This window comes from Lepidochelys kempii, chromosome 1, assembly GCF_965140265.1.
Source record: "Lepidochelys kempii isolate rLepKem1 chromosome 1, rLepKem1.hap2, whole genome shotgun sequence".
NCBI classification, from domain to species: Eukaryota; Metazoa; Chordata; order Testudines; family Cheloniidae; genus Lepidochelys; species Lepidochelys kempii.
Genome location: NC_133256.1, coordinates 308,807,655 through 308,831,917, shown reverse-complemented (window position 1 = coordinate 308,831,917; position 24,263 = coordinate 308,807,655). Strand labels below are relative to the sequence as shown.

The following is a 24,263-nucleotide window of genomic DNA, read 5'->3' as shown; positions in this document are numbered from 1 at the left end:
TCCGTTCCCTGAGGGAGTCGAAGTCTGCTTTCCTGAAGTCCAGGGTCCGTATCCTGCTGCTTACCTTTGTTCCCTGCGTCAGGATCCTGAACTCAACCAACTCATGGTCACTGCCTCCCAGATTCCCATCCACTTTTGCTTCCCCCACTAATTCTACCCGGTTTGTGAGCAGCAGGTCAAGAAAAGCACCCCCCCTAGTTGGCTCCTCTAGCACTTGCGCCAGGAAATTGTCCCCTACGCTTTCCAAAAACTTCCTGGATTGTCTATGCACCGCTGTATTGCTCTCCCAGCAGATATCAGGAAAATTAAAGTCACCCATGAGAATCAGGGCATGCGATCTAGTAGCTTCCGTGAGCTGCCGGAAGAAAGCCTCATCCACCTCATCCCCCTGGTCCGGTGGTCTATAGCAGACTCCCACCACTACATCACTCTTGTTGCACACACTTCTAAACTTAATCCAGAGACACTCAGGTTTTTCTGCAGTTTCGTACCGGAGCTCTGAGCAGTCATACTGCTCCCTTACATACAGTGCTACTCCCCCACCTTTTCTGCCCTGCCTGTCCTTCCTGAACAGTTTATAACCATCCATGACAGTACTCCAGTCATATGAGTTATCCCAGTAGGATGAGCTACTCAGTTATCCTGAATGAATTAAAATAAACACTTCAGAGGGGAGTTTAGTAAATAAATTAAAGGATAAATGTTTTGTTATTTTGACAACGTAATTAAGTTATCTTTATACATATCAAAATAACAGGTTTCAGAGTAGCAGCCATGTTAGTCTGTATCCGGAAAAAGAACAGGAGTACTTGTGGCACCTTCGAGACTAACAAATTTATTTGAGCATAAGCTTTCATGGGCTACAACCCACTTTATCAGATGTATGCAGTGGAAAATACAGTAGGACAATTTTATATACACTGAAAACATGAAACAACGGGTGTTACCATGCACACTATAACGAGAGTGATCAGTTAAGGTGAGCTATTATCAATAGGAGAGAAAAAAAACCTTTTGTAGTGATAATCAAGATGGGCCATTTCCAGCAGTTGACAAGAACGTGTGAGGAACAGTAGAGGGGAAAAATAAACATGGGGAAATAGTTTTACTTTGTGTAATGACCCATCCACTCCCAGTCTTTGTTCAAGCCTAATTTAATGGTGTCCAGTTTGCAAATTATTCCAATTCAGCAGTCTCTTGTTGGATTCTGTTTTTGAAGTTTTTTTGTTGTAATATTGCGACTTTTAGGTCTGTAATCGAGTGACCAGAGAGATTGAAGTGTCTCTGACTGGTTTTTGAATGTTATAATTCTTGACGTCTGATTTGTGTCCATTTATTCTTTTATGTAGAGACTGTCCGGTTTGGCCAGTGTACATGGCAGAGGGCAGTGCTGGCACATGATGGCATATGTCACATTGGTTACCAAAAGAAACTACACCATCTGCTCAAGAAACTCCCTGAAAAAGCACAAGAGCAAATCCGCACAGACACACCCCTAGAACCCTGAGCAGGGGTATTCTATCTGCTACCCATGATCCATAAACCTGGAAATCCTGGACACCCCATCATCTCAGGCATTGGCACCTTGACAGCAGGATTTTCTGACTATGTAGACTCCCTCCTCAGGCTCTATGCTACCAGCACTCCCAGCTATCTTCGAGACACACTGACTTCCTGAGGAAACTACAATCCATCGGCGATCTTCCTGAAAACACCATCCTGGCCACTATGGATGTAGAAGCCCTCTACACCAACATTCCACACAAAGATGGACTACAAGCCCAATAATGTCACGGCAAACCTGGTGGCTGAACTTTTTACTTTGTCCTCACCCATAACTATTTCACATTTGGGGACAATGTATACCTTCAAATCAGCGGCACTGCTATGGGTACCACATGGCCCCACAGTATGCCAACATTTTTATGGCTGACTTAAAAAACGCTTCCTCAGCTCTCATCCCCTAATGCCCCTACTCTACTTGTGCTACATTGATGACATCTTCATCATCTGGACCCATGGAAAAGAAGCTCTTGAGGAATTCCACCATGATTTCAACAATTTCTATCCCACCATCAACCTCAGCCTGGACCAGTCCACACAAGAGAGCCACTTCCTGGACACTACAGTGCTAATAAGTGATGGTCACATAAACACCACCCTATACCAGAAACCTACTGACCGTTATACTTACCTACAAGCCTCCAGCTTTCATCCAGCTCACACCACACGATCCATTGTCTACAGCCAAGCTCTACAATGCAACCACATTTGCTCCAACCCCTCAGACCGAGAAAAACACCTACAAGATCTCTATCAAGCGTTCTTACATCTACAGTACCCACCTGCTGAACTGAAGAAACAGATTGACAGAGTCAGAAGAGTACCCAGAAGTCACCTACTACAGGACATGCCCAACAAAGAAAGTAACAGAACGCCACTAGCCATCACCTTCAGCCCCCAACTAAAACCTCTCCAATGCATCATCAAGGATCTACAACCTATTCTGAAGGATAACCCATCACTCTCACAGATCTTGGGAGACAGGCCAGTCCTTGCTTACAGAAAGCCCCCCAACCTGAAGCAAATACTCACCAGCAACCACACAACAAAAACACTAACCTAGGAACCTATCCTTGCAACAAAGCCCGTTGCCAAATGTGTCCACTTATCTGTTCAGGGGACACCATCATAGGGCCTAATCACATCTGCCACACTATCAGAGGCTCGTTCACTTGCACATCTACCAATGTGATATATGCCATCATGTGCCAGCAATGCCCCCTGCCATGTACATTGGCCACACCGGACAGTCTGTACATAAAAGAATAAATGGACACAAATCAGATGTCAAGAATTATAACATTCAAAAACCAGTCAGAGAACACTTCAGTCTCTCTGGTCACTCAATTACAGAGCTAAAAGTCGCAATATTAGAACAAAAAAACTTCAAAAACAGACTTCAATGAGAGACTGCTGAATTGTAATTAATTTGTAAACTGGACAAACCATTAACTTAGGCTTGAATAAAGACTGGGAGTGGATGTGTCAGTAGACAAAGTAAAACTATTTCCCCATGTTTATTTTTCCCCCCTACTGTTCCTCACACGTTCTTGTCAGCTGCTGGAAATGGCCCATCTTGATTATCACTACAAAAGGTTTTTTTCCTTTCCTGCTGGTAATAGTTCACCTTAACTGATCGCTCTTGTTATAGTGTGCATGGTAACACCTGTTGTTTCATGTTCTCTGCGTATATAAAATTGTCCTACTGTATTTTCCACTGCATGCATCCGATGAAGTGGGCTGTAGCCCATGAAATCTTATGCTCAAATAAATTTGTTAGTCTATAAGGTGCCACAAGGTTTCAGAGTACTCCTGTTTTTATCAAAATAACAGTTACTGTTGTTTTTTATTTTTAACTGGTATGGTATGGAAAATATTGTATTGCTCCATATATCTGAAATGTGCTTGAGATCAGAAATAGTCAAATAAATGGGGATTGGGTGGTGTCACGTCATCTGGAGTGGCTGGGGAGCGTGAGTGTCAACCTCAGAGCAGGCTGTCTGTGAAAAAGCAGGGCAGACACCCCAAACTGGTTGTGTGCTCTATAATTAAATTTCTCCAACACAGCAACAAGTGTGAACTTTTAAAGCACTATGACAATCTTACCATGGAGTCACAGACCATTCCCTTGGGCATTCCAGTCTATCTTGCCACCCAGGCAAGCTGGAATATGTGATAGATGGTCACTTTACACCAAAAATCACGGTAATATTTAGGTAACTCACAGTCCCAAAGGACCAGTCACTTACCCAAGATCAACTCTACTCAGATCTCAAACCAAAGACAATGCCTGTAGCCAATCCTGGCTAAAGATTTATTAACTAAGAAAAGAAATGGGAGTAATTTACAAGGTTAAAACAGGAAACGCATGCGTGCACACACACACACACACACACACGAGTTACTGTCTTAGATTTACAAAAAGAAAAGGAGGACTTGTGGCACCTTAGAGACTAACCAATTTATTTGAGCATAAGCTTTCATGAGCTACAGCTCTCTTCATCGAATGAATAAAAGTGGAAAATGCAGTGAGGATGTTTTTATACACACAGACAATGAAAAAATGGGTGTTGATCACTTCAAAAGGTTTTCTCCCCCCCCCCTCTCTCCTGCTGGTAAGAGTGATCACTTCAGATAAGCTGTTACTAGCAGGAGAGTGGGGTGGGGGGAGAAAACCTTTTGAAGTGATAAACACCCATTTTTTCATGGTCTGTGTGTATAAAAACATCCTCACTTCATTTTCCACTTTTATGCATCAGATGAAGTGAGCTGTAGCTTACGAAAGCTTATGCTCAAATAAATTGGTTAGTCTCTAAGGTGCCACAAGTACTCCTTTTCTTTTTACGAATACAGACTAACAGGGTTGCTACTCTGAAACCTATTACCAGCAGCGGGGGAGGGAAAGAAAACCTTTTGTAGTGATAATCAAGGTGGGTCATTTCCAGCGGTTAACAGGAACATCTGAGGAACAGTGGGGGGGGGGGAATATATAAGTTTCTATAATAAGCAGTTCTAGGTGTCCGTTAGGGATGACACATGATAAGCAGCATGGGGATTTCTTGCTTACGTTTAGGAATCTTTGCCCCTGAGAGTCCAGGCAGCATAAAGAGACCAAGTTTCTCTTTGACAGGGATTTTTATCCCCTTCACCTCAGATTCCAAGCTGATGGGATGAGTTCATGCACAGGTTTCCCCTTCCTGGAGTGGGTGAGGAATGTAATCAACAAGGTCTCTGTCCTTTGGTACTACACAATGCCTCATTGACTTTCCATGGGCCATCTTGTGTGCAAGACGAGCACTTTACCTTAATTAATGCTGCTTTTCCTGTTTGGTGAGTTACACAATTGCAGAGATTTACAATGCAAACATGCAATATAACTTTATACCATGGGATACAGATATTGTAAGTAGGATTAATACATGTGGCATCCCACAAGCGTTTCATAAAGTCTAAAAACATTCTTATAATGCTAATATCTGTTTTAACTAATTTTTATTTTAGTCAGACTGGAAAAGTTGTTTGTTTTGTTAACACCTATTTAACTTCATTACCTAGCATTTTGAATAAAGGAAGCCTTTTTTTTAATTAAGATTCAACACCTTTTCCTCTACAATTAAAGTGTTAGAGATGTATATTGTGAGCTCTGAGACTTCCTAGAAGTTCTCCAGCAAGAACAGGGAGGACCAAATATTATATTGTTTACTTTTCTATGTTTACAAAAAAATAAAGAAAGCAAATAACAAACTATTGTTGGGCTTTCTTTCTGTATCATAAAGACGCAAAAGAGGGCACATGCTCAGTTTCTTTTAGTAATCATTTGCAAGGCTTCTTTAAATTTGTTTTCTGTGAATATTCCTCATGGAAACTTGACTGGGTTTGTTATGCTCATCCTGTTAGGGAGCAGAAGCAATACCATGCTAGTAACCCTGTGCTGAGGCAGGACCAAGTAAACCTAGACCATCCCTGACAGGTATTTGTCTAACCTGTTCTTAAAAACTTCCAAGGGTGGGGATTTCACAAGCTCTCTTTGAAGCCTATTCCAGAGCCTAACTACATAGTTAGAAAGTTTTTCCTAATGTCTAACCTAACTCTCCCTTGCTGCAGATTAAGCCCATTACTTGTTGTCCTGCCTTCATTGGACATGGAGAGCAACTGATCACTATCCTCTTCATAACAAAGTTCCACCAAGCCAATAACATGGTCAAGGCTTGTCATTTTCATAGCAAATGTTACACAAGGGACTGATGTGGCCAGCATCACATCTGGCTGACTTTGACTTCCCTAACATAGTGGATCATGTTTCTTACAGACATGCAGCAGACAGACTACCTTCTCCACTGTCTCTCCTCTCCACAAGGCCCTGGAGTCTGACTTCCTGGGTCTGGTTCAAAAGTCTATTGAAACCACCCAGGTTCCAAGTGTGTCATCCTGAACTATCTCCTACTTCTCCTTCTAGTCTTTTCAACCTTTTCTTTCAGGATTCATCAGCATATCTTAATCTTGGGAGTCCATTTTTCCCACCTCATCTTGTTTTCCAGGTCGGAGGACCTCCCAGTCTCAGTTATCAAAAGTGGATGGCTTAAGAACATAATAAGAATGGCCATACTGGGTCAGACCAACAGTGGCCAGCGCCAGATGCTTCAGAGGGAGTAAACAGAAAGGGTACTTTATAGAGTGATCCACTTCTCACCCAGTAACTTGGGCTTGTTCCATTATGTTGCAGTAATCCTGATCATAGCCTTGATAATTACAGCCTACTGGGAGGCATTATCTTTGAGAAGATTTGGGCTTCATAAATCAACTACACCCCCACTTGGAGTTTGAAATATAATTGAGGGAAAAAAGAATGGAAACTTTATTGCTCTAAAATATCTGTAATAAATGTCAGCTATCACAATTTGTCACAACTTGACTTCTCCTGAAATGTATTATGAAAAAAACCATAGCCTATATACTGAAGATGCTAGACTATACTTTCATGAGATGGGGCAAGTGGGTAATACAGGGCTCCTTTGTCGAGTGCAGATTATCTAATCCAGAATAGAAGCTTATTGCACAATGCAAATTTACAAATGTGACTTGATTTGAAATATAGGCGCTGTTGTTGCCACCACTACTTTTGTTGCTAGTGAGAGTTAGTGGTGTATTAGACATTTGGAGATCACCCTGAAAATAATTGAGAGAAGTCTGGGTAAAAAAGTAAAGTAAGGATAGAAGAACAGAAGACATTTCTTTAAAAAGTAAAGAGGAAAGATCATTTAACACAATTGACTAATGTTCTATCTTTAACATTCTAAAACCTCCCACGTTACAGTCAGAATATTACTTGAGTTATCCTCCTAAGACATTTTTTTCATTTAATTGTGTAATCTATAATTTCAAAAGCATTGGGAAGGGCTTTGCTTAAAAACACTCTGAGTTTTAACTTGTTACAATTTTATTGCTGTCACAAAGCAAAAATCTGTTGTATACCTTTGACTGTTAGACTTGTACAAAATATTTCTGGTTGTAATTGGCTTTCCTTCTTGTGGTTGCCCTTAAACCATTCAAATCTTAAAATCTTTAAAATGTTACTTAACATTAGAATGGTATTTCCTTTACCTGGCATAAACATGGTCATCAGACCATGCATCAAGAGTCCTTAGTGTTATACTCGGTGATGCAATTGACTGAATGAGTGTCCTTGGGAGTGTCACTTAAGCTCTATGTGTTTCATCTATAAAACGGTACTCAAAATGCTTACCTGCATTTTTTTAAAGCACTTGAGATTTGTGAATGAAATCTGTTATTTAACTGCTAAGTGTTCCTGTTGTTTCTTATACATGGTATGGGTAGCAAAAAGCAATTGTAAACATTTTAAATGGCCATCGTTTTCAGCCTCCTTACTAGAAACAGGTAATGGGGAATTTTCTGTGGTTCAACAGAGAGATGCCTGTTTTTGCCAGCAAAAAATGAGTACAGTTAGATGACACATTTTTAAAGTCTTTCTGTGTCCAGATATGAAGAGTTTTTAATAGTAAAAGGACTACTGGACAATTGAATTTTGTGTCAGCTTGTCAGATATTAACAGTGAACATTAAAGGGATACAGTAAGTTGATGAATATACAAGTAGAGCAGAGAGACTGTGTAAGATGCATGCACATACTCACATTCTGAAATTAAGGTAGAATGAATTATTTGGCCTTGCCTCCTTTGAAAGATGCCCTTTAATCTCTCTTTCTCTGTAAGTACTCAAGAAGTTGCAATTTGGTTTAATCTGTTTGAAGTATTTGATGGAATTCAATTCACACTGTTTCTCGCTAAAGACAGCAATGTATTTAGGATAGATTTCCAAAGCCAAGTATTTGTAACGTGTAATCCTAGATAATCACTGAAGTTCAGATTTATATTTTAATTAACTATCTTTGGCTGAAAGCACATAGACAATTGATTAGTAAATTAAACTAAATTTATGGTATGACATAATTAATGACATTCTGAATTTTAAAAATATTTTCAAGGAAAGAAAATTTCCGAAGTTTGTAATGAAAGAAATGGAGAACATGTTTATAGAAGAGTTGCGGTCTTCAGTGAATTTGCTAATGGCAAATTTGGAAAGTCTTCCAGTGTCTAAAGGTGGCCCAGAATTTAAATTGCAGAAGTTAAAGCGATCACAGAATTCTGCTTTCTTGGACATAGGAGATGAAAATGAAATTCAGCTGTCAAAGTCAGATGTGGTGCTATCATTCACATTAGAGGTAAGTGAATATATCACGTAACATTTGTTGATTATTTAAATGATTCTAGAATATTATTTCTTATTACCTCCTTATGATTAGTCCTTCCCCAGTAGTTTTGTAGTTATATTTAGAATTTCATACTAATATGTTAAACAGCTAGACCATAATTTAATTTTCAATAATTAGGGTTTATGTGCAAACACATGTACATTTTCCCCTTTAAACTAAAAATAGGACTCAGGATCACTATGTTGTCAGGTGAGCTGTAGCCTAAAGGATGGCTTTGGTTAAGAAATAAGTAAACATTCGCTTTGGGGCCTAAATTAGCCCAAATGTAGAAGAGTATGAGAAACTGAAGTTGCTAGTGTGAAGAAAGTCAAAGATAACTTGGAGATAAGTTATGGGAAAGTACGAATCAGCAATGACATGATGTAGGGTTATGTTACCATTATGTTTGGTTATAACTGGTTTGAGCACAGTTTTCAATGGATGTTTTTTAAAATTGTATATGTTTTACTAAAATACCAGCTATATTGATAGTATGGGGGGACATTGGTGCAGATGTTAATTTAAGTAGTGTGAAAAGACAATAAGAAGGTGGAGGAAATATCATGATCATCGAGGCCAACTTAATGTTAATTAGGATTATAATGGAGCATAGAAGGTGTAGTTTTGCTAAATTGTGAGACAGTGCCTGTTAACATCCAAAGGGTACCATTAGGTTCTAGTGTTATATGGCTGTACTTCCTCTGTTATCAGTGGACTGATCCCCGCATTGATATACCATTTTGTCATTGAGTGTGAGTACAGTAGAACCTCAAAGATGCGAACACTAGAGTTACGGACTCACTGGTCAATCGGACACCATGTGGAACTGGAAGTAAGCAATCAGGCAGCAGCAGAGACCAAAAAAAAAAAAAAAAAGTGAATACTGTATTGTGCCTGTGCTGCATCTTAAAGGTAGGCACTTTAGGGCTGCCTGTCACTTCCTCCACCGCCTACTCGCCACACATGGGGTGGGGAGCACAGCCACTCACAGGTAGGAGGTGAAGATGCTGACTTAGTTTCACAGGCACAGCTGTGAACCCCTGAGCCTGGAGAGCAGGAGCAGCGCTGGGGTCTGCTCTGCTTTCCTAAGCCATGGGCACAGTTCCCTCCCCTCCACCCCTGGAGGGAAGGGGACAAGTTTGCATGCTCAGTAAGAGCCGGGAAAGAAACTTCCCGAGCTCCTGCTTGAACCTGGCCTGGAGTGTTTGATGCTGGAGCCCAAGCTCCTGCCTGCATGCTGTGCTCTGGATGTGGTGCTATCATGAAGGAGCAGCTCAGTTTTAAAGGGCTACACTTCCTCACTTATCACCTTGCAGCCAGGGGGCTAGAACCAGCTGCCTGTTCCCACCCCCATTCGCCGGGCGGCCACTTTCAGGTGGAAGATGAAGATGCTAAAGTTTGCAGGCACAGCTGTGAGCCCCCCCCCCCCTCCAAGCAGTCTGCCCTGAGGAGCATCCCATAACGTCTTGTTCAGAGTTATGAACGTTTCAGAGTTACGAACAACCTTCGTCACTGAGGTTCTACTGTATTATAATAGCATTTGTGTAAGTAGTAACTGAATGCCTGTTTGTTTAACTAATCATTTTTAAAAATAAAGTTTGATTGCATCATTGAAAGTATTGCCTTGTGGTCCTCTACTAAATAAATTTTCTGGAACCAACCTAGAGGTGTGAGTCTGAAAAATAAGTTGGGTTATTTCACTCTTATCTTTAACAACGTAATATTAATTGGGAACATTTTAATGTAAAAGTTACAAAATGTTACACTCTCTCTCCTTGTGACTGGCAACCTTGAATAAATTTCATGCTAATTTGTTAAATACACAGGAATACTGTTGACTATAATTAGGAATGAAAGTGAAGGTTATCTGATCAACTCTGGAATTCTTTTTAATCTGTCAGTCCATTTTGGCTTTCACTTCCTATCCTCCATTGTTTCAGCTCACCTGCATAGCTTCTCCAGAGATTAAGGGTCTTATCGTGTGGGAAAGTATTATCATATTTATTTTAGTGTGATTTCCCTGGGGAAAACTAGGAAGAGGCAAATCAGAAGTCTGCTTTTGTTTTTTCTTTCTTTTTTCCTTAATTTAATTATTTTTGCCTTAACTCTGCAACTATTAACACATAGTCTATCATCTGCCATGGACTCAAAGCTGTAGAAGTTCACAAACAAAGTATCCATTTTACTCAGCAGTAATATAAATAAATGTACAATTTACATCTTCCATGCTCATTATTAATATCATCAGGGAAGACAGTTTTTGAAATTAGCTGTTTTCTTGAGGAAAATCCAGGAATCTTTTTGAGAATACTCAGGAAGAATTGAAGGTCTTGATCCTGCAATCTGTTCCATATGGGCGCATTCTTGCACCCACATTGAGTCCAAAATACTGCAGTAGGCGAGCACGAGGACGTAAGATTTCAGGATCAGGGCTTATGGCTATTAATGCAAATCCTATACCAGGAAATACTAGCCTCTCCTTGTGACAGTAGTATGAGTAAAAAGAGGGACCAAAGTTTGTATTTGACATCTTTATATGTGCTGCATTTAGAGCGCATTCAGCTCATTTGAGAATAGGTACCTGGATAAACGAAAGTGCAACTTGGAATGTATTATTGTTTTAATTTTTTTAAGTAGCTTAAAATAAACTTAGAAGTATGCATATACTTCTTAAACAATTGTTCTTTTCTAAGCAATGTGTCTTTAAATAAAAAGCTTTCAGTGTTGTTATTGGGGGAGCTGGTAAGTGATCCTTATATTAAAGTTGCCTAATACTTCCCATTACAGCCCCTTCTTTTCAGTTGTTTATAATTTGGCTGCTTGGGCTAAAAATATTTCCCAAGTCATATATGTATGCCTGTAATCACAAACATTCCGAGCATCTTGGATTCATTGCTAATTGGCTATTTAAGTAAGTAGCTGGGATTTTATTTGCGTTATGTATACCCTTCATTTAGGAAGACTCACGCTTTTTCACAGAACATGAAATGTGTAAAATGTTCAAACATAAGTTAAGTTCCTAAATTGTTTTCAGAGATGTGATGAAAATTGGAGTTGTAGGTGGTCAGCACCTTTGAAAATGTCATTTTTTTAGGTGTTTGAAAACGTTAGCCTGTATTTTTAGGTAGGTTTAAATTTTGGGTCTGTGAACTGGGACAGACTGTGCTTCTTTAAGGAACTGCTCTTTATCAGAGCTGATTGAAAAACAGAACTTCTGCCCTGTGGGAAATTGCAGTATTTTGCCATTTGGATTTTATCTTAATTCAGGAAGCAAAGTCAAAATATCAAAACTTTTTGCAGAATAAGAAATTTGCATTTGGGAATGGTGAAATGATTCATTTTGACATTTTTGATTGAAAGTAAATGTTTTCCCTTCCCCTTTTGATGCTATCTCTCTCCCTGTGCATGAGCAACTGTGGTGCCCTGAGGGAGCTGAAGTTTCCTCTTTCCTCTCCGTTTGTTTCAGAATCAACAATTCCTGTGAAGCACTGCAGCTGCTCAACCACAGTGAGAGCGTGCAGTGCTTCCTGGGAGGTGAAGTCTGGCCAGGAGACTGGGACTGTATGGAGAATGAAAACAGGAGGGACATGGCACTACTATTCCCATGATGCATTGTAGTGGCTCAGGCAGAGGGAGAAATTCTGAAACTAAATATTTCTCATTTCAGGTCAGGTCTACTTTTACAACTGAAGCACATTTATATTCTTCATGGAAAATTTCAACAAATTTGATCTGTACTAGCAAAAAAATTTTGGTTTTGATTAAACCCTTTGAAATTTCCTTTGAAATTTTTTGACCATCCCTACCCTTTACCAATAATTCCATGTCTGTAATTGTTCCTATTTATTACTGTGGCTTCTAGAAGTCAACAGTTACAGTGCTTCCAAATCCTAAACTAAAATCTTCAACAATTCTCTGCTGTACCTATTGCATATACTTGACATGGCTTGATGACATTAGTAACTTATGGTTAGAAGTGAACTTTTGAAGAAATGCTTCAATCTACACTGACTAAATGTTTTAAATGATATTGTCTTCTGTACTGTGTACCACCTAAACTGTCAATTCTGAAGTCAGTAGACTAGACTTCAGAGCACAGTGATTAGTGGACACTAGTAACAGTTTTCTCTCAATTTTTTAAAGACTTTAATATGCTAATTCAGAACTGTCACAATTAAGGAAAAATGCTATGACCATTTTCTTTGCCATTACTGAGCCATAAAGTAAAATGCAAATGCACACTGTTCACATCGATACTGTACCTGAACTGATAGTAATAATTTATTTGAGATTGTTTAATGCAGGAGTTAACCTCTCAAGTTTCTTCCATTGGATTTATTTTTAATAAGATGCAAAATGATAGGAAGATTCTGATTGATCCATGCACAATGCAAAAACATGTCTAGCATTCTTGTAATGGCAGAATTTTTAAGAGCAATTTAAATCCTTAATTACTTGGAAAAGAACAAAAAGAGTAGGGCTTCCCCTCTACATGCAATATTCATATGTAAAAGGCTAACATTTTTTTTTAAAGAATAATAGTCCTTCATTCCATGCATCAAAAGAGCAGCAGTTCATCAGCTAGACAGGTACGTGAGTGGTTGTGTTAGTGGTAAAGTACATAAAATGAACGAGCCATTATATAAAACAATACATACCTCCCTTGTTTTCACCAAACCCACTTAAGAGAGTGAATGCAAAGCCTGAAAATAGTGCCATAAGTCTCCATAGCAAATGTTGGTTGTGTAGCTCCTACAATGCTTGGCATACACAGAAAATGTCCTATTTTATAAAAAGAGATTGATTTTTACCGAGTAGATGTTGAGAGTTTAATGGGAATGTCAAAAAAAGGCTTTCTGCAACTTTCTTTAGATTTCTAGAGATGGACACAAATTTTACACCATGAGGAAATATATTGAGATCAGCAGAATCACAACTACTAATACGTCTAAAAGATGCCCAGGGATGAGATGAAAAAGAAGAAATCAGATTTTCTTGTAAATGTTGTATGTGGAATGAATATAGTTTTTTCCACTAGAAACTTATCCATCTTAAACAATGAGGAGTCTGGTGGCACAGCTTGTTTTATCCAGCTTGTTTTAGTGAATTTACAAAGTTCTTGTAGCCTTTTCTGTCACTGACAGGCTCTCTACCAGTCAAGAGGCTACAGTTCATTTTTGACAAGTCAAAAAGTAGATTACTTTTCTGAAGTGTTATTGCATGGGGGTAGCATTTTTTCAGCATGGGAGACTTATATTTTAAATGCTGTGTTAAAAATCTGAAAGCCAGATTCTTGCCTGAGATCGATTCACGCACATCCTATTCACTTAAAGCTAAATCTCAAAGAAAAAAAAAGGGGGCGGGGGGGAAAGAAACTAAGTTGAAGCTGACATCATAGATTTTTTTAACTGAAGCATAGTGAACTTATTCCTCTGTATACACGACGCAGGAGATGGACAAAAACTGATCCACTCTCTAAAGTATGAAGTGGTATCCCTGAAGGAAAAGCAGGATTTTGCTAGTACTGCTGTATGCAGTTTATAATATCTGAATGCTGGCAAGTTGAGGACCTTAAAATATCCAGTCCATACTTCTGCAGGAAGTGGTTAAATTAGGGAATCTTTGTCTGAACAGCTATTTGAGAATTATGAAAGACAAAAAGAACATAGGGAATCTATTAATGCTATTTAAAGAATAAATCTAGGAAGCAGGTAATAAACTGGCTCTATATCTTGATTTCAACAGAGTGGAAGATATTGGGAACCAGCACTGTCTACAAGGATAGAAATGAGAAGGGATCACAACTGAAAATGATAAAGGGGTACAAACTGAGGCTAAGCAATGGGGAAATAATAAAGGAATGTAGCCAAAATGTTATATGTAGGTTAATGCAAACTTTGCTCTCTGCACAATTAAGATTCCAGATTTTTTTTTGGTCATCACAATGAGATATTCCCACAGGATAAAATGTAAATAGCTAGCAACTTTAAGTACAATGATTTCCTTAAAGAGACACTGTCACCTTTGAAATGGAATCCATTTTAAAAAAGCTAAAAGTCGTTTCAGGTACTTAGATCTGCCCTTTCATCATACTGCCAGTTCCTATCATTTTACAGCCACATTTTCCTACTTTTAAAATTTTTGTGCCTTCTCTGTGTCAGTTTGAAAGACCCACACGATTAAAAGTCACTATAGTGCAATAGGCTACACACAAAATGCTATCAGATTCACAAAGGAAACAAACAAAAAGTAGAATGAGTACTTCCCCTTTCATCTCTTTCATGGACAGTAATCTTAGTTATTCCACATCACAATAGCAGGTAAACAGCGTAATTCTGAAATACCGTTGTTGTTTTTCTTTGGGTCGTGTCACTGAAATACCGACCACTTCCCATGTTAACGGACATTTTTCTGCTTTCTAAGAGACTGGATGCTTTCCACGCTCTTTCTGCCCTTCAAAAATAAACACTAAGAGCAGGAGGGGTGTGTGTGTGTGTATGTTAAATGGCCTACATTAATCATCGAGGCAAATGTACTGTACAGTTTAGGAAACCTCTGAGACTATTCATACATCTATTCAAAGTTACTGCAACTGAGCATCATAAGCAATCTGGGTTGACTGTATTAAAATCACTGTTCAGTCAAGCATTCATTTCTGACTTGGATTATAATAATGTTTCATTCCAGAGTTTAGTATTTGTAAGCAGGCAATTTTTCATTGTATAGACATTTTCTATGCAGATGGTATCATCGTTTTATGAAACAGAGTGACTGTTTCACAAGTTGGAATTGTTATAAGAGGACCTTTTTACAACAGCTTGAAACAAAAATGATAGAAATAGTGGCAGAGGATGCCTTTTTAATATCTTGTCTGTTTCAGCTACTAAACAGGTATAGGAAAGGAATACAATACAAACAAATAGCACCTAGAAAGCTGTTTATCACCTAATGAGAATATGATGATTTCCTTTCACCTGGAATTGTCTTGACCCTTTAGTTTTCTGTTCCAAGCATCCAGAATTAATATCCAAGACAAAAGTACCTTCTAATTAAAATGGAAACTGAAGAAGAAAACAAAAACACATCAACATAGAAATGAGTCATCATAAGAGTTACATTCAACAGAGCTATTCATTTGGCATGAGAAAAGGAAGCATAGGTATTATTAGGTATCATAATGTTTCAGTGCCTCAACTAGAGATTATGAAATAATGTACTGAGCATGGAGATCACAAATGACAAGGATAGTCATTCATAAAGTTATGATGTAATTGTTGTTCTTTACAAAGCTCTGTAGATATTGGTGGTACTTTTCAGTTAAAAAAATGCTTCGAGTAGCCCAGTACCTGTCACCCCACATTGGGGTGACATCTTAGCTTTATCCATTTCACAATGCATGATGTTGTGTCATGGTGTTGGAGGCTTTATGGTACATTTTACCATTAGCTATGAGATCCCTTGCACTTTCCCCCCACATCCTTATCTTTAAAGGTGGGTTTTTGTAAGTGAATAGAAAGAAAAAAGCCGAAGTACAGATGTTACAGAGACAAGATGTGTGAGGCAATGTCTTTTTTGTTGGACCAATGTCTACTGGTGAAAGAAACAAGCTTTTAGGCTACACAGAGCTCTTCTTAGGTCTGGGAAAGGTAGTCAGAGTGTCACAGCTAAATACAAGGTGGAACAGATTGTTTAGCATAAGTAGTCAACCCGTATTGTAAGAAACTGTTCAATGTGAAGTGGCCCATTAACACATCTGCAGTCATCGGACAAGAAAGGGTGGGTGTGGTTAGTGGGGTACAGAGTGTTATAATGAGCCATAAATCCAGTGTCTTTATTAAGACCATGATTTTTACAGTCTAGCAAAGTTATGAATTTAAGCTCCCAGGTTTGTCTTTTGAAGGCATTGTGCAGGTTTCCTCTGAGGATGAGGACTGAGAGGTGAGATATAGAAATATTGTTTTGTGAAAGATGTTCGTCCACAGGTGCTAAGGGGTTTAAAAGTGATGAAAGACAAAAGCACCATATCACCTGTGGGTAAAATAAATGGTGAATAATCCTACACTCTCCTTCAGCTTTTTTAGGGACCACATCTAGGTGGGGATGGTCATAGGTCTGGCGTTGGTAACTCAAAAAGGTCCAGCCACTTGTTTAGCTGCAACCTCCAACTGTATTTTCCCTTGAATTATTTCCTTGTCCTTTAATAGATTTCACGTTTTTCTGCCCACACATGCAACCTCTCTGCTCATATGGGATCTCAAAATTTTCTGACACAGGTCTGCAAAGGAGTCATTATCCCCCTCCACTGCCCTGCCTCTAGAGCTTGAGGCCACCAGGCTTTTAGATGTCCCATGAGCAGAGAGGGGACCTGTCACAGTAGTAGCCAGTGCTGCCTGGCCCTTGTGAGGCAGCTGGAGCCTGCTGGAGGCAAATCTTAGCAGCTGTCACGTGGCCCACAGCCTCCTCCAGGCTTCCAATCCCAAGCAGTAGCATCCCACTCCAGGGCTGTTGCCAGTGATCCTCCCTCAACTTGCGAGTGGGTGAGGGGGGCAAGGCTCTGACTCGCTGCTGTTGCAATGTGTTCCAGAGTCCCCCTGCAGTTTCTATTACCCAGCATGTTGCCTGAGGGGACAGATGAAGAAAACGTGTGTCTCTCTCTTTTCTGCTGCACTGACCTCTTCCTGAGCAAACAGAAAATCTGGGCTATTATCTTTGTGTTACAGAGCTGTAAAGAGGTAAACTGGAGCACAGAGAAAAGCTCAAAGCCACAGAAGAAATATGTGGTGCGGCTGTGAATAGAATCCAAGTCCTTTGACTCCCCGTCTTGTGCTTTAGTCACAAGAAATCTTTCCTCTCGTCATAATGCGTTATTGTCTGGTATCCATAATTGGTCTGAGTCTCTCATTATTGGGACAACTACTGTACTTTCTGTAAAGATTAGCTAATATTGAAAAATAACTACACTAACATAGTTTTCCAACTAGATTAGAATTTTGCATGTCAGTTCATAATACAGTAAAAATCAAGGGTATGCATTTTGTTTATAATATGTAATGTCATTTAGCATTAAGAGGAGCTGCACATATGGTTTGAGAGGAAAATATAACCTCAATTATTTAGAGTTTTGTTGCTTTACAGGGACATTTTCAGTTTAAAGATGACTTTTTTTGCTTTTATGGTACATTTTTGATGCTTAAAACTGAAAGTTCTGTATACATCTTGTTTGTTTTTCTACAACTCATTTTCATATGGAAGTGTTTATACAAATTGGAAGAGTTTGTGGACACATCCTGGGGCTTCCTATTTGTGTGCGTTGGTATGATGATATCACCATGCTTATGTGCCACTCTGGAAGCAATGAGAACTTGCTTCTTCACCATCTAAAGAAACTGCATATGATAGAGGGTGTTCATATCTATATTTTAGAGAAGTGAATATGAACAAATATGTCATGTTTTTTTAAATCAAGACACCTTTAAAGTGTTTCTTAAGTGAGTATATTAGTAGAACTGCTGGAGAAACTTTGGGTCAATTTATCCAATTTTTCACTTAGAAAGAAAAATGGAAAAAAGTTTAGACAATGTCTAAACATCGCGTTTCAACATTTTCCAAACAAAATGTTTGTTTTTTGTTTTGAAATGATTTCTGTTCTGAATTTTGTTTTATTTTATATTATATTTATAAGTTTAAAAAGTTAAAATTGAAACAAAATATTTGAACTTACCTGAAATGAAGTGAATTTTTTAAAATAATTTGCCTTTGCAGAATTTCAAAATTTTCTGTTTTCACTCCAATTTAGATTTGAAATCCTTTGAAAAACAGAACTTCTGTTCTCCACACAGCTCTAGTATTTAGCTGTCTGTTTGCAACATAACATTTTTGACCCTCTCCAGCAACAGTTAGATACTCTTTCTAGTAAACTGAAGAATATAGGCTTTTTTTTATGACAAAGGATAATGATTAACAACTAAAATAAAATTTTCATAAAAGATAAAACTCCATTTTTAGTTATATCTTCTGACACCAGAATTAATTAAGCAACCCTCTGGAAACTATCTATCCATTTTACAACAAGCAAATTACTAATACTTTTATAGTGTGACATATGTTCTTCATATCGTTTGTACCTCTTCTTTATTAAAGGCCTGATGTAATGCCCATTAAAGTTAATGGAAAGATTGATTGACTTTATGTGCATTGGATCAGCCCTTAAAACTCTGAAAACTATCTTTTTTATGAACACTTATTTCAGCATTTGCTTAAAAAATTGTAATGTGTTCTAGCATTTAGACCTCAATGTAAACACTAATTTTAAATGTAAGTACTTCACATCAATGTTTAGTTTATGATTGACATGAGAGATTTCAACAGGTACCCAAATAGAACCCTACTGAAGATTAATAGAGCACAAGGCATAACTTTACATTCTTTGTTCCTTAATTGCTATAGTATATATTACTTAAAGATTATAATAAGGGGAAAATATAAATTCATGTCTGTTTAGAGAGACTCAAATTAATTATTTGTTTTTCTGTGTTTGGCAGTTTAATACCACAATATCTGTGGTGTTTAATATTTTCTAAAGTCTGACACATAAATTGTTTTTGTTCCTTTCTTCTTGCTTAGATTGTTATAATGGAAGTGCAAGGTTTAAAGTCAGTAGCTCCCAATCGGATTGTTTACTGCACAATGGAAGTGGAAGGAGGAGAGAAACTTCAGACAGATCAGGCAGAAGCATCCAGGCCACAGTAAGCTCTTCTAAAATTGTTTTTTATTAAATATATTTTCTTCACAGTGTGGAAGACTCTACAAGAAGATTTGGAGAGACCTTTAAAAAGAATGAGACATTATAATAGTTGGTTGGTTTAGTATTTGAGCATTATAGTGATTTTCCTTGGAACAACAGTTGAACTCTTGTCCAATGTAGTGCGGAAATGTAACATATAACACACTATGCAGTGTGGCTGTAGCCATGTTGGTCTCAGGATATTAGAGAAACAGGGTGACTGAGGTAATTTCTTTTATTGGACCAACTTCTGTTGGTGAGAGAAACAAGCTTTTGAGCTACAGGACCTGAAGAAGAGCTCTGTGTAGCCTGAAAGCTTGTCTCTCTCACCAACAGAAGTTGGTCCAGTAAAAGATACTACCTCACCCACCTTGTCTCTCCAGTACAAAACAATAGTTAAATATAACAGAACAGGTAAACAAAACACTTGTAAACTGTGCAAAGGAAAAGATGCTTGTTAAAAAACATAATTAAAAATATGCTTTAAGTCTGTGTGAACAAAGCAATTGGAGGCTGTAGCATTGTGCTCTTTTCTGTATCGTCTGACAATGCAAACCTTTTTATATAAATTAGCCTGAGATAAGTTAATATGAAGGTGGCCTTGTGGAGTTCAGCTTGCACAACCAGTAGAAAATCAATACTCAGTAATCAATCCTCACAAAGCTTACTCACTGCTGAGCTTATTTTATTTTAAATGATAGGATTCACTTCTTTCATTTAATTTTTGAAGGAAATGGACTCAGAGGGGGAAAGTATCAAACCATTGTAGTTGAACTAGTCAGAGTTCCATAGAGGAAAAAAAATAAGTGTGGTTTTAGTAGATTTGTTGACCTTTGGCTGCATATTGACTTCACAAGCTTTTTCCTCTGTTAAAATGTCATTTGGAATCTCTTGCAGATACGTTTTCAGATAGATTGCGAGGGTTTTACCAGCACCTTTGTGTGTCTTGTGAAAAACAATTTCACAATTGCTCTCACTAATATTTCTAAAAGACAACTTAAACTCAGATGTGAAGGTGGCTTCAGTTCAACTCAAAACACAGATATAAAATTCCGTTAGGCCAAATTGTAAGCATGTAATTGTGATCGCGTGTCTCTTTTCTATAAAAAGTCAGTGAACTTTCTCCTTGCATTGTGCAGGAAACCTACCATACAGTTTTAGGCCCATGGCCTTTCTAGTCCAGCATCTTTCCTCTGATAGTGGCCCAATACCTAATGGTTCAGTGACAGCAAAAGGCAAAACCATCACCCCATCCAAAGTAATACATCTGGCCAATTTTACAGTTCTGTACATGGGTAGGACAAGGTGGAAAATGCAGTGCAATTGAATTTCATAACTGTTTCACAGTTAGAAATTTTACATTAAAGAAGTGCCATAGTGGATGAAGACAGGAGAAAATGAGAGTGATAAAGCACTGGTAATAGCAAGCACTGATGTGGGGAACACTTGTAGGTAGATCAGAACTAGAGGGTTTCAGGCTGCATATCTGAAACGTCTAAGTCAGTGAGTAGTGGAGAGGCAGGTGGCCAGATTCTTCTAGACAAATGTTATCAGGTGAACAGAGGAATAATCTCTGACAGGGAATGAGGAATTGAGAGATGTCCAGTACTATAGAATGGGGGTACAACTTCAAAAAGAAGAGAGGAGATTGTGGAGATATATGTGGGCACAGCCCTAGGCATTTGCAGATATTGTGACTGCAGGGTTACCATCAATAGAAACAACTCTTAAAGCTGATGTGTTTTTTGTGATCCTCTGAATGATCTGAGGAACCTTGTTTCATTGTAAGCAGGGGGACTTATATTGCATTGGGGCTGCCCAGGTGTGGTGCAATGAAAAGGAAAGAAAGACCCTAAGAAAGAGAGAGATTTTTGTAGTGTAACAGAGGGAGTTAAGAGGAGGCCATAGAGGAGGATGTTCAGGTAGTCAAAGCATGAAATTAACAAATTATATGTTTAGCCGCATGTGAGGAGGAGGAAGCTCTCTCCCTGGACTTGGAGGCCATTGATCTGGAGAATGTCTTTTCACGCATGTTGGCAGTATTTTAATATCAACAAAGTAAAAAAAGCAGCAAGAGCGAACATAAAAAACATTGTAAAAGCAAATAAGTAGCTTAGAGTTTAGCCAACATTTTAATTCAGTAGCTGACAGTTTGCCCCATGTCTCCACAATTACAAGTTAAAAAAGAATGAGATCGGCTTGTGTACACAAAATGGAATTGGGAAAGGTTTAAAAAAACAAACACATTAGTAACAGAATGGAACTGATGTGAAAGACAAAGGCCTTGTCTACACTGTTGCCACATAGTTCAGATTGTGAGGGTGCAAACTAGGGTGACCAGATGACAAGAACAAAATATCAGGGCACATGGGGGGGGCAGCCACAAGCCCCCACCAGAGCCGGCTCTAGGTTTTTTGCAGCCCCAAGCAAAAAAAAAAAAAAGAAAAGACAAAAGAGCCAGAGTGCCGCCGAAGCAAAATATCAGGACAAATGGCATCCTGACCATACATCACTAGGGACGAGGGACAAATAACTAAATATCGGGACAGTCCAGATTTTATCGGGATGTCTGGTCACCCTAGTGCAAACAGCAGTGTGCACCAAAGTGTTGTGCTGAAACATCCCCTTGTGAAAACTTGCGGGTGCCAACTAAAAGGTTCCTAGATCACATTAATGTAAACTCCCTTCAGTATTGTCTGTGTTTCCCTGATTCTTGGGGAAAAGAACCTTTTTGCCAAACAGTATCTAATATCTAAAGGTTTACTTATAAGAGAAAAGAAAGAGGTGAGAGTTAAAATGATCAAAGGAATCAAATACGTTCAATAATTGCAGGGTTCTTTGATCAGGTTTGAAGCAGTGATGTAATAAACTGCTAGCTTATTAAGTATCTGGTTGCTTCCAAAAGATTGGAAGATCCTCATTCCTTCGGTTAGAATGCTCCCATTAGTGTAGAGATCAGAGCAGGAAAGAGGCAAAATGGAGATGCTTCCAGGGCCTTTTATACTTTCTGCCATGTGGTGGGTCTGCTCTTAGTACAGTCAGTGGACAAGTACAGGCACAAGATGGTGTCCAATGTCACATGAGCTGGTCACATGCGCTTGCATGCTTCGATAAGTCATAGCAAGGGCCATTACCCATATTCTGGCTAGAACCTCCACAGGAAAGTCCATCAAGTGGGGATAAGCTTCTTCCATGGCCCATTGTGTTCGCTGGTGGGCCATCACCTTGAATAGTCCATTCACAATGTGCTGGCTAGACTGGATGTAAACTACCTTGTGGGTGTTACCACAGGAAGAAACACATTTAAAATACAGGTACATAGTTAATATTCATAATTTCAGACACAAAAATGATACATGCATACAAATAGGATAATCGTATTCAGCAAACCATAACTTTTCCATTGACACCTTACATGACATATTTTGTACAAGATTTGTTGCAATTATATTTCAGTGATAGCAACAATGATCTACATCAGTGGTTCTCAAACTTTTGTACTGGTTATCCCTTTCACGTAGCAAGCCTCTGAGTGTGACCCCCCCCCTTATAAACAAAAAACACTTTTTTATATATTTGACACCATTATAAATGCTGGATGCAAAGCGGGGCTTGGGGTTGAGGCTGACAGCTCACGATCCCCCATGTAATAACCTTGCAACCCCCTGTGGGGTCCTGACCCCAAGTTTGAGAACCCCTGATCTACGTGGTAATATTTTAATCATATAATGTCACAGTATGCTAGTATCAAATGCACACTGTATAAGATAGGTTTTCCTCTCTTTTAATAAGATATATAACTCTCCACACTATATATGCATTATAGTAGGGCAAGTGTTTAGCACTGATTCTAAAGTGCTAGATATCATGGGCATATGAACCTATGGCTTGCTAGGACCTAGTTTAAAAGGTATATTGCTTCCTCTCATGCCAGCCCTATTTAATTTTTATTACTGCCTGAGCAATATTTATTAATGCATTTCAACTGCTTCCAGCTTTTTAGCCCTTCAGAAAAGCCCACCAACATAGACAAAGACCTTTTCTGCCAGAGATCACTTAAGGAGTACCTTTAGAAGAGCTTTCTCCATTAAACCAACCTAAGCATGGCTTTATTGCTTTGATGCGATAGGGGTCCATTTGATGCGATAGGGGTCCAACGGTGTTTCCCAAACTTGGGACACCGGTTGTTCAGGGAAAGCCCCTGGAGGGCTGGGCCGGTTTGTTTACCTGCCGCATCCGCAGGTTCAGTCGATCGCGGCTCCACTGGCTGCGGTTCGCTGCTCCAGGACAATGGGGGCTGAGGGAAGCAGATAGACAAAACGGCCCGGCCCGCCAGGGGCTTTCCCCGAACAGGCGGCATCCCAAGTTTGGGAAACACTGTTCTAGAATAACAAATATCCAACACTGATGTCATTTTTTTGCTGTTATAGACGTTGCTTTTCTTAGTTGAATGGAGTCTGTCTCAGCAATTTCTATATATTTTTTATCATAAATATTTATCATTCTGAATATTTAACAAAAATATGGAAAATGATTCCTTGAAAATAAATTATGGCTCATAAAGGAAGATTGTTATATTTAAGATTGAAGTAGATGTCCAGCTTTTAAACGTATCTTCGCTATTAAGCATATTTTTAGGGCTGTCAAGCGATTAAAAAGAGAATGTTAGAGCAAAATTTAGTATTTCTGGCACCCATATGACAAATCAGATGATCATTTTCGATCACCAGTTGCATGTATTAAGTAATATAAATCTATCGAAAGAGCTACAGTATATTAAAAAAAACATAAAGGGTGCACAATTAAGAACTCACAAATCAAAAACATCCTCAAATTAAGATTGCCTGTGCAAGGCTATTACTGACCCCTTGGATTCTGCAAAGTACTCTACCACCTTTAAATACATCATATTTCTCAAATACTACAATATGTATAGGCAAATAATTAGACATTGAATCATAATGCATACAAGGGTGCAGAATTAAGATTTCATGTGCAATCTTAAATTTGGATTTTCTTGACTCTAAGTACTTAACCATGAAAACATAACATTATTTAACATTGTTCTTTAGATGGCATTTCCTGGGATTTTTTCCCCCTTTAAAAAAAATACAGGGGTGTCTTGGGCATTTTCCAACTTTGAGTTCTG

At 38.6% G+C, this 24,263-nt stretch overlaps 1 protein-coding gene across 23 annotated transcripts in view; it reads left to right on the top strand.

Moving 5' to 3' along the window:
- Positions 1-24,263, top strand: part of CADPS2 (calcium dependent secretion activator 2) — a 585,486-nt gene that overhangs the window by 237,241 nt on the left and 323,982 nt on the right. For all 23 annotated transcript variants that reach the window (XM_073328224.1, XM_073328216.1, XM_073328226.1 and 20 more), the window contains 2 exons: positions 8,065-8,301; positions 18,955-19,076. In XM_073328224.1, coding sequence (XP_073184325.1) covers positions 8,065-8,301; positions 18,955-19,076 — 359 coding nt within the window. The remainder of the gene's footprint in view (positions 1-8,064; positions 8,302-18,954; positions 19,077-24,263) is intronic.